General features: G+C 30.7%; 1 protein-coding gene across 1 annotated transcript; it reads right to left on the bottom strand.

The window, feature by feature from the left end:
• Positions 1–3,271: 3,271 nt before the first annotated feature.
• LOC120076432 (ethylene-responsive transcription factor ERF003-like) lies at positions 3,272–4,205 on the bottom strand. Its single transcript, XM_039030253.2, has 2 exons — positions 3,988–4,205; positions 3,272–3,888 (listed from the first exon to the last, which is right to left on the bottom strand). The coding sequence occupies exons 1-2, from the start codon at positions 4,068–4,070 to the stop codon at positions 3,477–3,479; spliced, it is 495 nt and encodes a 164-aa protein (XP_038886181.1). The 5' UTR covers positions 4,071–4,205; the 3' UTR covers positions 3,272–3,476.
• Positions 4,206–16,944: the final 12,739 nt, after the last annotated feature.

Raw genomic sequence — 16,944 nt, 5'->3', positions numbered from 1 at the left:
TTGAATATCGGGAGGGGTGGCGATGCATGAGATTCTATAGGCACGCCATGATTGTGTGCGGTATGATTGTGTTTGACTGCCCTTTCTTCTTTTTATACTCCAAAAACTTTGACTCCAAATCTTAATTTCATCTCTTTCATATTACCATTTGCCTAACAAAATGAAAAGCTTAAAAAGCTGCACTCTCTGTTTTTACCTTTTTCCCCAATGCCTATAAACTATAACGATATATACTCTCTCATCCATGTCTGGGTATTCTTCAACTTGACTTGATAAAAGCAAGTGTGATCCACCAATCCTTTCAAATCAACTTATTATTACCTTGGGATCAAGAACAGCAACCCCTCATAATCGGGGAATGGACAGATAATTTCTTCAAGAGGAGCTTAACTCTACTACTTTGCCTTAGGATTTCACTGGTATGATACATTATTTTCAGTTAAAAGGATCCAAAGTAAAGCCATCAAAATTTACCTTCAAAATGTTATGATTTATAGGTTTAAATTGAACAATGGGGATAGGCTCCAAGCCTATAAAAGGAGCCTTATGCCTCCGGTTTCAAGTTATCCCAGTTAGAAACATTTTAATTTTGAGTGTGCTAACCCTAGTTAAATTCTCTTTATGTATTCTCTAGTTTGAGAATGAGAGGGTGTTCTTGTAATTAGGATTGGGAGAGAATTATTATGTGTGATCGTAACAATTCTTCCCTAGATTTTTTTTTCTGGTGGGTCGTGGTTTTTCTCCAAGTTGGGAGTATTCGTCGTAAATTCTTGTGTTTACAGTTTTTATTGCTATCTTGTAATTTCTGTATTATTCTTCTGCTTATTTTTACGGTAGAAGTGCGAGGTTTTTCCTAACAATAGGCACTTGTCTTGATCGACCCACATGCCTCCATAATTCTCCAAAGTGTTAATCAACAGTAGACTCAATCTTGTCCTCCATGTATCTATACAAATGCACAAATTTACTTTTAGTTTCACTCAAAAATCTTGCATTAATGAAGATAATTATCTTTCACGTATATATTTATCATGAGATCTTTGTTCTTTAATTCAATCAATATGAAATTTTGGCTGTATTCATTTGAATTTTTTTGGGAAAGAAATAGAAGAAAGTATTTTCAAACATAATCCCCCTGAAAAAGGGCCCAATGAGAATGGGGTTTGTTTGAATTTGAATTGTAAAATAATATGTTTTGACATTGAAGAGAGGGAGTGATGGGAAATGTGTGAAATGGAGAAAAAGTGGGGTTGGGGTTTTGAGAAGATGAAATCTAATGAAGAGAGCCCGATTGTGGCATAAGTCTTTATTTCCTCTTCCATTTATTTTCAAACTACTAATGATGAATGAACTCACTAACATGCCATGATAAAGCTACACCTTTAAGTGAGCCAAAAGAGAAGCAAAATAATAATGAAAAGCCCTTTCCTTCAAACAAAAAACAAAACCCCTTTAATGTGTCTTTGTTCTTTGTGGGGAGCAAAATCATCAATTCCCAAACATACACTCACCCATCATCAATTTATATCTTTGATGGAGATTGATCCCAAAACCCTACTAACCTACCATTTCTTTTTTCTTTCATCATTCACCCCCTTCCAATTAAAATAAAACCCTTATTATTTTCATTTTTGTCTATGCCCAATTCAACCTTGTTCAATTGCATGCCCATCTCCCCATTCAACAAACATTTTTAAAATATATATAATTTACCACATTCACATACTGTTTTTGCTTATCCATATACTTGAACTAATGAGTGAGTGAGAATTAGAAAGGGAGTATTTCTGTGTGGCATGTTAATTTACATTTTTTTACGTCAATATGAAAAAAAAAAATAGATGTATTGAAGCTTTCAACAATCAAAATAGAATTTCACAAAAAAGGGAAGAAATGAACATTGTACTTTTTTTATTTTTATTATTATTGGATTTGAATTCCATCAGGATGAACAAAGATCAAACTCATAACTTCTATCTTGATCTAGCTTTAGAAATACCTTTGACCAATAGTTTGCTCCTTTGCTCAATATATGTGTATAATTGATGAATTGAAGGTTTGTATTTGTGGTGATATATTTTATATGATTAGGAAAGAATGGTAGGAATGATATGAATGATTGATGGAAACTGGCATAGAAACCAATTTGTCCAATATTTGATTGTGTGATTAGAAAGGAATAAAATTAAAAAAAAAAAAAAAAAAAAATGAAAGTACACAATGAGGAGTGCATCATTGGATATTTATTTACATGCTTTCAGTTTTACACTAGATCAAATACAAACACACTTCTTACATTTCTATCAAACAAAATTATTTTTTATTTTTTATAAGAGTCATCTACCAGCTTATTTATATTCCTCGTTTATTAATCACATAAAAATAGAATTAAAAAAAATTTTTAAAAAACAAAAATTTCATATGATAGTATTTACTTGGATAATATTTGAGATACACATTATGTACATCAAAAAAAGTATCCAAATTTTTTTCTTTGATAATATGTTAAAAAAATATGATGTTAATTTGAGATGCTACACATGAATCTTAAACCTTCAATATAGCTTTTTTTTTAATGAAGTAAAAATTCATACTTTTATTTTTTATTTTACATTTCAATCATGTTATGCTATTTTGACATATTTTCAAGACGATTATATTCGATATTGTTTCATATTAATGTCACTTTTACTTATTATTTCATAATATATTATTACAAAATTTTCAAGTACAAATTCTCAGCTTAAAATGTTTTCAATTCTCATATCATATTGGCTAAAGAGAGCATAATTTAAATTGGTATACGAATATATTAATGATTAAGAGATTTGTAGTTTGAATCTTCTCATTCCTTATACTTAAAAAAGAACATTCTCATACCATATTGTTTTGATTATTTTTTTTAAAAAAAATCAATTATAAATTCTTTGATAATTATTAATTTTCATGCCATAATATTTTTTTTTAGAAACATGATGTTTTATCCATATTTCTATCGCAATTGTTATAAAATTGAGACCTCGACATTTTTATTCACATCGACATTTTAAACTTCATTAGCTATCATACTTTCATATCTTGAATGTGCATAGTCAAATAATTTAATGGAAAAGATCCTTTTTAACCTTCTCTTTTGCATAGCATAATTGTCAACTACATTATAATTATGTTTACAAAATCTCTTATTTTTTCTTTTTTGAATTTGGGTGATTTTTAAATAACAATCGAGACTATCTTATCAATCAAGACTTTGAGGTGAATCAATAAAATATAAATAAATAAAACTATAATATATATATAACTAGCAGTAGTACATTAAGATAATCGGATTATACAGATAACCTAATTGTTAATAATCCAGTACAATTACATAAAATAAAAAAATAAAATAAAAAAAAAAAAACTAACAATATTTATGTAATCCCCAAAGTTCGAACAAAATGGGCTTTTAATTTTAATTTTTTTTATAATTAATATCAAAACGTCTGAGACGGTGGCACAACAGAACAGAGCTCAACAGATCCATAATGAATCAATTCCTCAATCATCTGTTCAATATGATCCTCTTCCAGAGCCACAAACGGCTGATGAGCGGTTTCCGTTTGGTTCTTTACCTCCGCCGTCAGGGGCTTAATCCCGGCCGCGTCGGCGCCGGAATTGAAGCGATGGGTGGCGGGTTTCTGCAAATGAAGAGACGCCATGTAGCAACGGTGGAGTTTTGCAGTCAAATTAGCAGAGAGAAGTTTGGAAGAAGAGGAATTGGAGTCAGTTCCATTGAAAGGGAAATTGGTTCTTGCTCTTGGACCGCACATTAAGCGAGCAGCTTCATCGTAAGCTCTGGCAGCATCTTCAGCCGTTTCGAAAGTACCAAGCCAAATTCTGGTTTTCCTGAAAACAGAGCAAAACAGAGCACAGAGAGAGAGAAAAATCAGCAAAGTGGGTATGAAAGAAAGAGATGCAAAAATTGAAAAATGTTGGGATTTTTACAATAAAGGGTGACGAATTTCGGAAACCCAAGAACCCCAATGTCTTTGACGAACGCCTCGATAACGCTGTTGAGGCCTGGCCATAGATAGATAGCTAGTCCCGAAGTTAATATGTTAAAGTGAGCGAAAGGTGTTTGGAAAAATGCCTGAAAGAGAAATATAAGGGTATGAGATTTAATAAGGAGGAAATTGGGGGCAAATATTATCAATGAAACCTATACAAAAGTGGCTACAATTATGACCTATAATTATTGTGTGTGTCTATTTTTTCTATTTCAAGGTTGTTTTTCTGTTGGTGTTTAGGGTTTTTGAGGGAAAGTTTTGGTATGTACAAAATAAACATATACCAAAATATCCATTTATATCTTACATCATAATTAATAATTGTATCACTTTAAATTATAATTTTTTTAAGTGTATCAATTTGTGTTCTTTATTACGTTTCATTCACTTATAATTACATCAATTAAATATTTAAACCCTTAAACTATCGTACATGTATCAATTTCAACTCTTCATCATTTTCTTTGAGAATTATTTATGCATTTACTTTAATTGTCCATTTTGTAAAAATCGATACTTGAAGAAGTTTACACGTTTGAGAATCAATGCATAGATGACTTTTAAGGGGTCGTTTGGATAGCAAATATAATATCATGGATATGAATATTAAATGTTTGAAATTTAAATGTATGAGATAATTAATCTATGTATTTGGATTTCCAAGATGATTAATGTCTAGAAGTTAAATAAATGTATTTCATTTACTAATTATATATATAGAAACTAAATAATTATTTAATCAAATGTAAGAGAATAAGTAATGTTATTATAATTAAATTTAATTATTTAATATATTGTTATATGATTAATTTTAATCACTTAAAATATCGATAAATGAATATCCTTAATTAAACATTATTTAAAATATTTTCTTAATTAATAAAAACAATTAAATAAATATAAATTAATTAAAATATTAATAACTAATAATAAAATTTTATATTAAATAGTTAAGATAATATAAAATATCAATGACTGAAATTTAATAAGTTTAAATAATATATTTATATCAATAATTAACTGAAATTAATAGTAATGACTAATTGATATTAATATATTAATTAATCAGGCTTTATTCATTTTCTATAAAAATCCCGCAAGTATTGAGGGTATTTAAAAATCCATGTCAGATGAGTTGAAATCGTGTAAAACAAATAAGAATATTAAATGTTTGTCTGAAATCTCATGACAATATTGGTAAAAAAAAAAAAAAAAAAAAAAAAAAAAACTCTAAAGGTCATCATAATTAAAGGTCTAATGAAACTTTTAGAATTTAATTAACTCAAATCATAAATTTCATATGATATTGGTTGAACAAAATGTGGAGAAGTGTGTAAATTGATAAGGTTTAAACCGATATCTATGATATAAATTGATATTTGTCAAAAATAAAAAAGCAAATCTCCTTTTTCTTTTTCTTTTTTTTTTTTCTTTTCTTTTGTCTTTAGTTTGTGTAAGCTGAAAAAATCCCACTGTTACTTTCTTTTGATGTTAAAAAATTGTGGGCTCATTCATGCCTTGTGTTTTTTTTTTTTCTCTTTATAATTACCAAATACAGAGAGGACATGAACAATCATTGAGATTCTTTCTCTAATGTGGACATTTGCAAAATTTAGCCATTTTTAAAAGTGAATATCCAAAAATAATGATGGGAGTGGATTAAATAGAAAAGTTATTGTTAATAGCGATTAATCATTTCTTTTTGTTTTCTCCTTCCAACATAACCATATCAATGATGAACTTATGACAGAATAAGTTTTTATTATCGTCAAATTATTGTAGATAAGTATTACAATGGTTGTATTATATTAATTTCTATGATTTTCTTTTTCTAGACTTTAAAAATTTATGTTCTTTTCATTAGAAAAAATGGGTTCCTTCAGAAACTAATGGTTGCCTAACTTATTTGACTTGATATGATAATTTCTTAGATGGAGTAACAAAATTTTGTAAGCTTCAATGAGATTTATAAATACATGCAAGAATGAAGTAGAAATGAAGGCATAATAGTTTTTCTCTTTTATATTGAGATACTTTTAAAATGATACATGTAAGAATAATTGAAAGACACGAATCCTATTAAAAGTACAAATATATATGTATGAAAATTTTGAGAATATATTACTTTGGTTCTTTTGCTTGGGAAGATAAGAGCATTTGAAATATCCTTCTCTTTCTTTTCCTAACAATTTATGGATCCATTTCTAATACATGTTTTTTTGTTGATGCAAAATTATAATGAAAATGAGTAGTGGAAAATTAAACAAAACAATTGATTGTATACATAATAAAAATGAATAGTGCTATTCTAAGCCCAATTTTGATAACCAAGCAAAGTTTTTAAAACTAAAATAACAAACATGATTTTTTTTTCTTTCAAGAATTGGGTTAAGAATTAAAATGGTTAGACAAAAAAAAAAAAAAATGAAAATTTAACGAAATTGTAAAAAAAAAATGTAATTTTTAAATAGAAAATGAAAAAATTAAGACATTGTTTGTTAACTATTCCAAAAATCTGTTTACTCATAATTTCTTATTATAATTTACATCTTGTTTAAGTATATAAGTAGAATTTTAAGTTAAAGTTGAAAAAGCTAACAATAAATTAAATTAAAAACTAAATCGTTATTAAACGATACATGAATAATTAAGTAAACTAAAAGGAAAATTATTTTAAAGAAGAAAGTTGTTGAAAATGTTTATAAATAACAAGAAAATATGATAGTCTATGTGTGATAGATTGTGAATACAAATACCGATATTTTGTTATATTTAGAAATATTTTGATTAGTTTGAAAATAACCCTAAAATAAATAATATTGATTTGTATAATTAGTTCCCAAACTTTTTGAAAGGGAGCATAGATTAGTGATTTGTATATTAATTTGACAAAGTTTTGAAAAGGGAGAGCATAGATAGTTCCTTGGGGTGTACACTATGAGTTCCCTAATCCGGCAAATTTTCTCCCGATTCGCGAATTTTGGCTTTTGCTTTGCTTCGGCTTTCGGGAACCCAAATACCAATTTTCATTTTTTGTCATTTTTATTTTTATTTTACTACTTGCTTTTCTTAATTTTTTATTCATATATACTCTAGTTTCTACACTCATGTCCAAATAGATTTCATTAATTAACACTCCAAACCTTACTAAAATTTTTTGTTATAATGTAAGTTTAGTATACGATTTTTTTTTAAGTTCATGTTTCTTTAAATCTCATTTAATAACTATTTTATTTTTATTTTTTTAAAATTAAGTTTATAAACACTATTTTCACCTCTAAATTTCTTCTTTTATTATCTACTTTTCACCAATAATTTAAAAAACCAAGCTATTTTTTTTTAAAAAAAATAGTTTTCAAAAAGTTGTTTTTGTTTTTGGAATTTGGCTAAAATTTCAATAATTATACTTAAGAAAGATGTAAACTATGATAAGAAATATAGATGATATAGACTTAATTTTAAAAAAATAAAAACAAAAAAGAAAATGGTTACCAAACGAAACCTTAGTTTTCAAACTTTTAATTTTTTGTCTTTTTAGTTTTTTTTAACTTTTAAAAGTATTTAATAGCTTCTAAAACTTTCAAATTTATGCCTAATAAATCTCTCAACTTTTTTTTAAAAAATGTCTAATATAGATATTTGAACTTGACCTATTAGAGAAAAGAAAATTTTTAAAATTCAAAGATTAATCAGACACAAAATTAAATATTTAAAAACATATTAACCACATTTTCAAGTTTAATGGTTGGACACAAAATTGAAAATTTGAGAATCTAAATAGCAATATTAGTAAGAAAAAAAAAACTAACAAAATCTAACAAAATTATTAATCTACAAGTTGAACTTGAAAAAATTATTAAGATTTAATGAAATTTCTTACATATGTAGATCAATAAATTGATTGGGATTTTTTTTTAATATAAACTATAAGACTAAGTCGTTACATTATAAAAGTTGACACTTAACTTGAAGAAAATTTTGATGATTGAAATTAAATTATTACAAATTTCAAAGGAGGCAAACATTAAAAAATGTAGAGACTAAATTGTTACAAATTCAAAATTATGTATAAAGACTAAATTATTATCAACTGAACTTCAAATACTATATCATTACTTATGTTTAGTAGTGAACCTAGAAATTTTGTTAGATTTTTTCTATGGACTAGTTAATGATATTGATACTATGTAGCTTTATGTCCAAGAAACCATTGAACTTGTAGTTTAATTTTTTTTTAAAAAAAATCTTGCTTATCATATCTAAATGGCAATATCAATAAGAAATAGATCCTTATCTTACTTATCATATCTTTACTGATAATTTATTTATATTTTTTTTTAGTAATCTACCACCATTCTTAATTTCGAGTGAAATAGATCCTTATATTAATTCGATGACTTTAATCTTTCTATAATATATATCATACTTAATGAATTGTTTAAAACTACATGACAAAGTTGATTTCAAATCTATTTAAATCTTTCGATTTATTGAATATACAAACTTTGGAAGTTTAAAACCTCCATCAACCCAAAAGAAAAGAAAAACTAAAATAAACTTTTGAATCCCATCAACTAGACAAAGACAACTTCAAAAAATTTGAAAATTACAGTGACTTATTTGGTAGAACATGTTGAAAAATATATAAATAATAAAATCCCAATAATGAGAAATTTTGAAAATGATCATTAATGCCACGTGGCGCCATTGGGGATGATGGGCCCTGAGGATATGAAACTACCATAATTGGGCCCAGTTTTGTACCTACTCTTAATCGTGCATTGTAGCGATCCGTGAAGCCCATGGCGGGTTGTTATCCCACCAGCCCGTTAATTATGGTTGTTTTACTGACGTGTCTCTTTTTCATTTGTCTGTCACGATCACTTCCAACCACAAATCTTATTTACTTCAACTACTCTTTCACGGCTTCACCGTTTTTTTCTAAACTATCATTATTTTTATTTAAAATATGAAAGTTTCCGAAAATGAAATGACGTAAAAGGGTCCTCGGGACGTTAATCATTTGAGTTAGGTCAAACAATTTACCAAATCTTTGTACGTCAAATTAGTTTATGAGGTGTCCAAGTTTGCCTTTTTAGATTCTTAGGACACCTTTACGACACTAAGTTAGTTATTATAGTTAAACTATAATAATTTGTGTTTGGAGTAACTTATTTTAGTTTGGGTTATAATACCATGTGTTTGAAGTGTAAACTATTTAGTTTGACAAAGAAATAGTAAATATTGTACTAAATATATATAAAAAACGATGAATGTAAAATAGTAAAAACTATAGTAAAATGGAGTTTTAAATGTTGTAGGTGTCCAACCTATTTGTTGCACATGCAAGACTTTATTTTAAACTTGTGTTTTGTGAGCCCAATTGAGGTTACAGTTTTTAGATTGACCCATCTTGAAAGTCCTAGGTTTTCTTTTATGTGATATGGGGATGACTTAAGGAAAAAGAGAGTGAAAAAGAAGCAGAAAATCGGAGAGAAAGACAACAACTCGGTTTTTCAACGACAACTTTCACAAAGTTGTCGATTGCCATAGTTTAAACTATTGGATTGTGCTGAAATTTGTTCAGCTTATTCGAGACACATATGGTCTTGTTTTGAATGGTTGGATCCGTGATTAGAGCTCTGGCTTGTCTGTAATTGCTGTCGAACATAATCTGTAAAACTGGGTGATTTTCATTATTTTTACCTCTCAAGTATTCTTTTTTTTTTTTGTATGAAAGTATTGGTGGGTAGTAAACCTTTATATGACTTATTTGAGTTCTTTTTCCCTCAATTTTGTCATAAAAAGAGAAGTTGACAAGGGTAGACTCCTCACAAGTCCCGTGGTTTTTATTCTTTACATCAAAGAGGCTTTCCACGTATAATTCGTGTGTGCTCTTTGCTTTTAGTCTTCCAGAATTTTGTGTTGTCTATTGTTGGTTGATTGCTTGATGATTATTTGGTGATTTATTTGTGGTGTTTTAGAGAACAATTATTTGGTCGATTGTTTTGGAGGAGATCCTAGTGGGTTGTTGTTATATTGTTTGGGTCCTAAGAATTGGTATCAAAGTGGGTTTTAATTTAATCATGGAGTCTACTAGTAATGGTGGAGGTAGTTTAATGATAAGATTGTCATCACCCAATTATTCCATCTGGAGACCGATGATGGAGGATTTGCATATTGCAAAGATTTATTTGATCCAATTGAAACAACCACAAAAGCAGATGACACAATTTCTAAACCTACAAAACCAGAGAAAATGAAAGAAAAAGTTAGAAAAAGTTAGAAAAACATTGAAGACTATTAGGCAACAAATTGATATTAGCATTTTCAACAAGTGTCTAAAGAGTCCGACCCAAATGAGTTGGGAGAAAGCAATTGGAAGGTCTTTATGAAAGGAAGACCGCACATAACAAAGCTTCTTTAATCAAGCAACTTGTTGGTTTGAAATTGAAAGACAGAAAGTCTATTTCTGAGCATTTGAGTGACTTTCAGGATATTATTAACAAGTTGACTACTATGAGGATTGATTTTGATGATGAATTTCAGGCTTTGTTCTTATTAAGTTCTTTGTCGGACAGTTGGGAAGCCTTGGTTGTGACTATTAATAATCTCTACCCCGGAAGGTGTTTTTGTCTTTGGATGTTATCAAATAAAGCATGTTCAATGAAGAGATAAGAAGAAAGGAGATGAGAGTTGATGATTAATATGCTTTTGTTGTTGAGAATCGTGGAAGAAGCAAGAGAAAGGGACTTAAAGACCGTGGTAACTCAAAAAGGAGGTCTAAGTCTAGAGATAAAGAGACTAGTACATATTATTATTGTAACAAGCCTACTCATATAAAAAAGTTTTGCTATCGTTAGGAGAAAAAACAAAGTAAGAAGTAAGATTAACAAAAAGAGGAAGATGATAAAAATACTGTAGCAATTATTTCTCAGAGTGACAATGTTGTCATCTTGATTTGTGCAACTAATGAGTGTTATCATTTAGAGAGTTCAAACACAGAGTGGGTGGTAGATTCAGGTGCTTCATACCATTGTGTTCTCAAAAGAGAGTATTTCATAAACTATCAATCTTGTGATTCTAGTAGCGTGAAAATGGAAAACGATAGCTCAACTAGCATAGTTGGGTTAGGTGATATTCGTGTGAAGACAACTGTTGGGTACACGTTTACATTAAAGAATGTGTGTCATATTCCTAATTTACTCCTTAACTTGTTGTCTGCAAATATCCTTGATCACGAAGGATTTCGACATATCTTTTGTGATGGTAAGTGGAAATTGTCTAAGGGTTTAATAATAATTGCTCAAGATGATGTGTTGTTCTTTTTATAAAACAAACTTGAGCATATGTTCTTCTGAGTTGAATGCAATATAAGAAAAGAATTCTCCAAATTTATGGCATCAAAAGCTTGGGCATATGAGTGATAAGGGGATTAAATTGTTGGCATGTAAATTTCTTATACCTGTTGACAAAACAATTTCTTTTGACCCTTGTGATCATTGTTTGGTAGGTAAGCAATATAGAACTTCCTTTTCTGGGAAGTCCACCAGAAGGCAAGGTTAATACATTCTGATATTTGTAGGCCTATTAAGGTGGAGTCAATTGGTGGCAATAAATATTTTGTCACTTTTATTGATGATGCTACTCGAAAACTTGGGTGTATATGTTGAAGACAAAAAGTCAATTGTTCGAGATTTTTAGGAAGTTTCATGTCATGGTAGAAAGGGAGACCGAAAGAAAATTGAAGTGTCTTCGATCTGACAATGGTGGTGAGTATACTTCGAATGAGTTCAAGTATTATTATTCACAACATGGCATTAGACATGAGAGAATAGAGTCTGGCACACCACAATACAATGGAGTTGCCGAGAGGATGAATAAAACCATTGTGGAGAATGTGACGTGTACGCTTAAAATATCTGATCTTCCAAAGAAACTTTGAGATGAAGTAGTTCAATGTGCCGTGTATTTGGTTAATCGATCTCCATCAATTTCTTTTGATCTAGACATTTTATGAAAGCATGGAAGAGACATGATCCCACTTATGTGCATCTCAGAAACTTTGGCAGCAAGGCATACATGCATGTGCTTAAAGAACAAATGTCAAAGCTTGATTCGAAGATCAATCCATATATTTTTGTTCGTTATGATGATGAAGAGTATGGTTATAGGCTCTACGATCCAGAAAAGAAAAAGGTAGTGAGAAGTAAAGATGTAACATTCTTTGAGCATGAGAAGGGTGCAGACCTCTTAGTACAAGGTACACTTCTATTTTAGAGTTGTGTTTTAATACTACTAATGAATCTACTTATGCTCCTCCTGTTGTTAAGTCGAAAAATGAGAATGTTGATGAGGTACATGATGATGTTGGTGAGATACAACCTGATGGTAATGAACCAGATTACGTTAATGATGATGATCTTGTTGAGTCTTCATCTGATGAAGAAATTCATGAGGAAGATGTATATGAGGAAGTGATTCATGGAGAAGTTCATGAGTAGGGGGAGCAACCTATTCCCCAAGTGGAGGATGCTCAGGCTCAAAATCACAATAGTGCTTAAACCTTAACAAGGTATCCAAGCTCAGAGTTCATTCTAGTTAGCGAAGATGGAGAGTTAGAGAACTATCAAGAGGTCTTGTTTCATGATGAAAAAGACCAGTAGCTCGATTCAATGAAGAAGGAGATTCCCTGGAAAAGAATGGAATCTATGAACTAATGAAGCCTCCAAAGGGCAATAAAGTATTGAAAAACAGATGAGTTTTTAAGTAAGAGAAGGATGTTGAGAAGGTAGTTAGGTACAAAGCAGATAGTGGTTAAAGGATGCAACTAGAAAAAGAGCATTGGCTTTGATGAGATCTTCTCTCCAGTGGTCAAAATGACACCTATCAGAATAGTGTTGGGATTAACAGCAAGTCTTGATCTTGAGATAGAGCAACTTGATGTACGCTTTCTTACATGATGACTTGCATGAAGAGATCTACATGGAGCAACCTGAAGGATTTAAAGAAAAATGGAAAAATAAACTTGTTTGCAGGTTGAAGAAGAGTCTTTAAGGGTTTAGACAGGAACCAAGGCAATGGTACTGATAGAACACGAGACATACGCAGCGGAATAAGGATCTAATTACACTTTAATTTCCTTCAATTAAAAGAAAATTAGCATGCAAATGTAAAAAAAAAAAAAAAAAAAAAAATAGTAAACTAAAAGGGATAGTGTACAACCTTTGTAGCTCCTGAAAAATGCTTTTTCTCGCTGAATCTCGACCCGAACTCTACTGGACCACCACTAGAGTTTCCTTTCTATTCTCTGGACTCAGAACCGGGTTGTGGGACCCGGTGAATGAAGGAATGAAAAGAGAAGAAAGAGAGATTCAAGGTTAATGTGAGAAAAAGGGAGTTTTGGTGAGAATTTGGAAACAAAAAAAAAAAAAAATAGAAAATTAAGCTTGCTGAAGAAAAAATTTATTTAAAAAAAAAATTCCGTTTATAAAACAATTACATGCATCTAATACATGTAAAAGCTCACCAAGAATAAAAACACCTCACAAAGCACTAAACCAAAGTGGGCTATGTGTAATTCTATAATGTTTACACATAGGCCACTTAAGTTAGTGGGATTATCCAACAAAAATGTTGGATAATTCTACTAATTCTAGTCAAGGGCAAAATGGTTTTTTTTCATTTGGTCAAAGTCAAACTTTGACTTTCCCTAGCGAAAAGTCAACCCTTTGACTTTTTACAGTTTTGACCATCTTGACTAATTTTGACCTCTCGAACATGAATCTGCATTCATATTTTCAAAATTCAAATCACATTTGAATATAGAGTGTCATACAAAAAACCGATAGCGATATCGCATATACTTGTCGGTTTTAATCCCTTTTTCTAATTCGAACAATTCGAATTAATCCAACATACTGTTCTAAGTTTAATCCATATGAGCTAGCAAGGGGGACCTAATGGACCTACAGATCATGGGCTCCAACAATCCGAGATTAACCGGTAAAACTCTTTAACCTAATTAATCAACATTTGTTAACTAACGGGTCATTCCACTGAAGTCCCGTAGTTGCACTCCTCTCACTGTAGATATATTTCTGTCCATCTGATATAACCATAACTAGTAAGTCAATCTTTCACAGGTTGTTTGTGGTCTTGGCTGGGTCAAAATACCGTTTTACCCTTGAGAACACTTCTTGTTTCTTCAGTCCCACTGAATCTCTAAAGAACAATTGATTTGTGGTTCAACCAACAAATCGAGCCCCTCTCAGCCTAGTAAGAGGGTGGGGCCCCTTGTTCTAATTCCGAAGTCAGCACTTAAGGGAACAACCTATCTACTACCACTAGAAATGGGTAGAAGTAAAGTCCGTCTTGCACCATATGTCCCCAGTTATTTACCCGGTCTTAACCCTGAAATGGGAGGCTTATTGAGCCAGCGCTGTTGAGCTGCTCTTACCCATGCAGATCTAAGGATAATCTCGAATAAACAGGAATTCATAGTTAGCTCAGGATTGAGATCGAGTTACCTAGGTCATCAAATCTGAATTAGTCAGTTTTATATAGTAAACGGTGTTATAAAGCAAAAGTGACTAAGTCGTAGTCCAGTCTTATACAAACTCATTGCATAGGATGCCCCCACTCACTATCTTTATATAAACGATTTAGGATCACATCGTTTGTACTAACTACAAAGTAGGTCGCATCCATAGTGTCCTCAGAACAAGGCGCCCAACCTTATCCCTATACTATAGACCATTTTAGGCTATATACTCGAACTTGATCAATGTTTTATGTCATCACATAAAGTTCAAGTCTACATTAAATAGCCTCAGGACCTTAGTTTATTAGATTCAAGATTACAATTTCAATAACAATTTTATTGAAAAACAAAACAGAATATGTTTATCAATTTACAAACTACGAGTTTTAGGACATAAAATTCAACAGGTACAAGAAATCTGATTCGTTTATGATAAGCAATGATTATAAACGAACTACAGCTGATTCGTCTGTATTTTAGAATGTTTCCTGTAGGAAACTTTATCATTCTTCTTTTATATGTAGATGATATATTGATAGTTGGACAAGATATAGATATGATTCAAAATTTGAAGAAAGACTTGTCCAAATCATTTGACATGAAAGATTTGGATCCTGCAAAGCAAATCTTAGGTATGGATATTTCTCGTGACAAAAAAGCTAGAAAATTGTGGTTATCCCAGAAGAAGTATATTGAACAAGTGTTGGAAAGATTTAATATGAAGAATGTTAAGTCTATTAGTATAGCGTTAACAAGTCACTTTAAGCTAAGTAAAAAAGCTTGCCCTACTACAGAGAAAGAGAAAGAAGTTATGTCCTCCATTAATTATTCTTTTGTTGTTGCTTCTTTGATGTATGCTATGGTGTGTACTGGACCTGATATTACACAATAGTCAGTCTAGTGAGTCGTTTTCTATCCAATTTAGGTAAGACTTACTGAAAAACAGTGGAGTGGATCTTCAAATACTTGTAGGTCACCTCCAATTGAGTTTGTGTTATGGAGATGGCAAACCTATGCTTGAAGGTTATACTGATGCAGACATGGTAGGTGATCTTGATAACAAAAAGTTTACCTCAGGTTATGAGTTTACATTTTCAGGAGGAGCCATTTCATGGCGATTGAAGCTATAAAAATATGTAGCAGTGTCCACAACTGAGGCATAGTATATTATATCAGTGGAAGCAAGCAAGAAGATGTTATGGCTTAAAAGGTTCCTTCAAGTGTTGGATTTGAAGCAAGGAGAGTATGTAATATTTTGTGATAGTTAGAGTACTATGGATTTGTGCAAGAATTCAATGTATCATGTTCGTACTAAACACAATGACATTAGATACCATTGGTTACGAAGAAAATGGTTGAATATGAAGAAAATCCACACCGATAAGAACTATGCAGATATGTTAATTAAGGTAGTTCTGGGAAGAAATATTAAGCTTTATAGTAAGCTTACCAAGATGAGGTTCAAGTGATCATAGATGTGATTGAGTCTTCCTCGTGTTGGGCTGGAGAGGGAGATTGTTGTGGGTGTCCAACCCACTTGTTGCACAAGCAAGACTTTATTTTAAACTTGCGTTTTGTGATTCTAATTGTGGCTAATTTTTTAGATTGGCTCATCTTGAAAGCTCTAGGTTTTCTTTTATGTGATATGGGGATGACCTAAAGAAAAAAAGAGTGAAAAATAAGTAGAAAATCAGAGAGAAAGACAGTAGTTCGATTTTTCAATGACAACTTCCACAAAGTTGTCGAATGCAAGAGTTTGAACTGTTGGATTATGCTGAAATTTGGTAAGCCTGTTCGGAACACATAAGGTCTCATTTTGAATGGTTACAACGTTGTTTAAAGCTCTAGTTTGTCTATAATTACTGCCGAATAGAATATATAAAACTGGGTGGTTTTCATTATTTTTATCTCTCAAGTGTTCATCTTTTATGTATGAAAGTATTGGTAGGTAGTGAACCTTTGTATGACTGATTTGGATTTTTTTCCCTCAATTTTATCATAATAAGAGAAGTTGACAAGGGCAGACTTCTCATAGTTCCCATGATTTTTACTCTTCACATTGAAGGGATTTTCCACGTATAATTTGTGCGTGCTCTTTGTCTTTAGTCTTCCAAAATTTTGTGGTTTATTGCTATCCATTGTTGGTTGATTGTTTGGTGATTATTTGGTGATTTATTTGTGGTGTATCGGAGAACGATTATTTGGTTGATTGTTTTGGAAGAGATCCTAGTGGGTTGTTATTATATTGTTTGGATCCTAATATTAAAATAGTGTTGACTGTAACTAGTTGAGAATTATAAAATAGTATTAATTATAACAAAGAACGATTTTAATAGTTGAAGCCTAATTGGA

This window comes from Benincasa hispida, chromosome 4 (assembly GCF_027475165.1).
Source record: "Benincasa hispida cultivar pf3 chromosome 4, pf3_genome.v1.1, whole genome shotgun sequence".
Lineage (NCBI taxonomy): Eukaryota > Viridiplantae > Streptophyta > Magnoliopsida > Cucurbitales > Cucurbitaceae > Benincasa > Benincasa hispida.
Note: the sequence above shows the minus strand (reverse complement) of the source record. Positions and strands in the feature narration are given on the sequence as shown.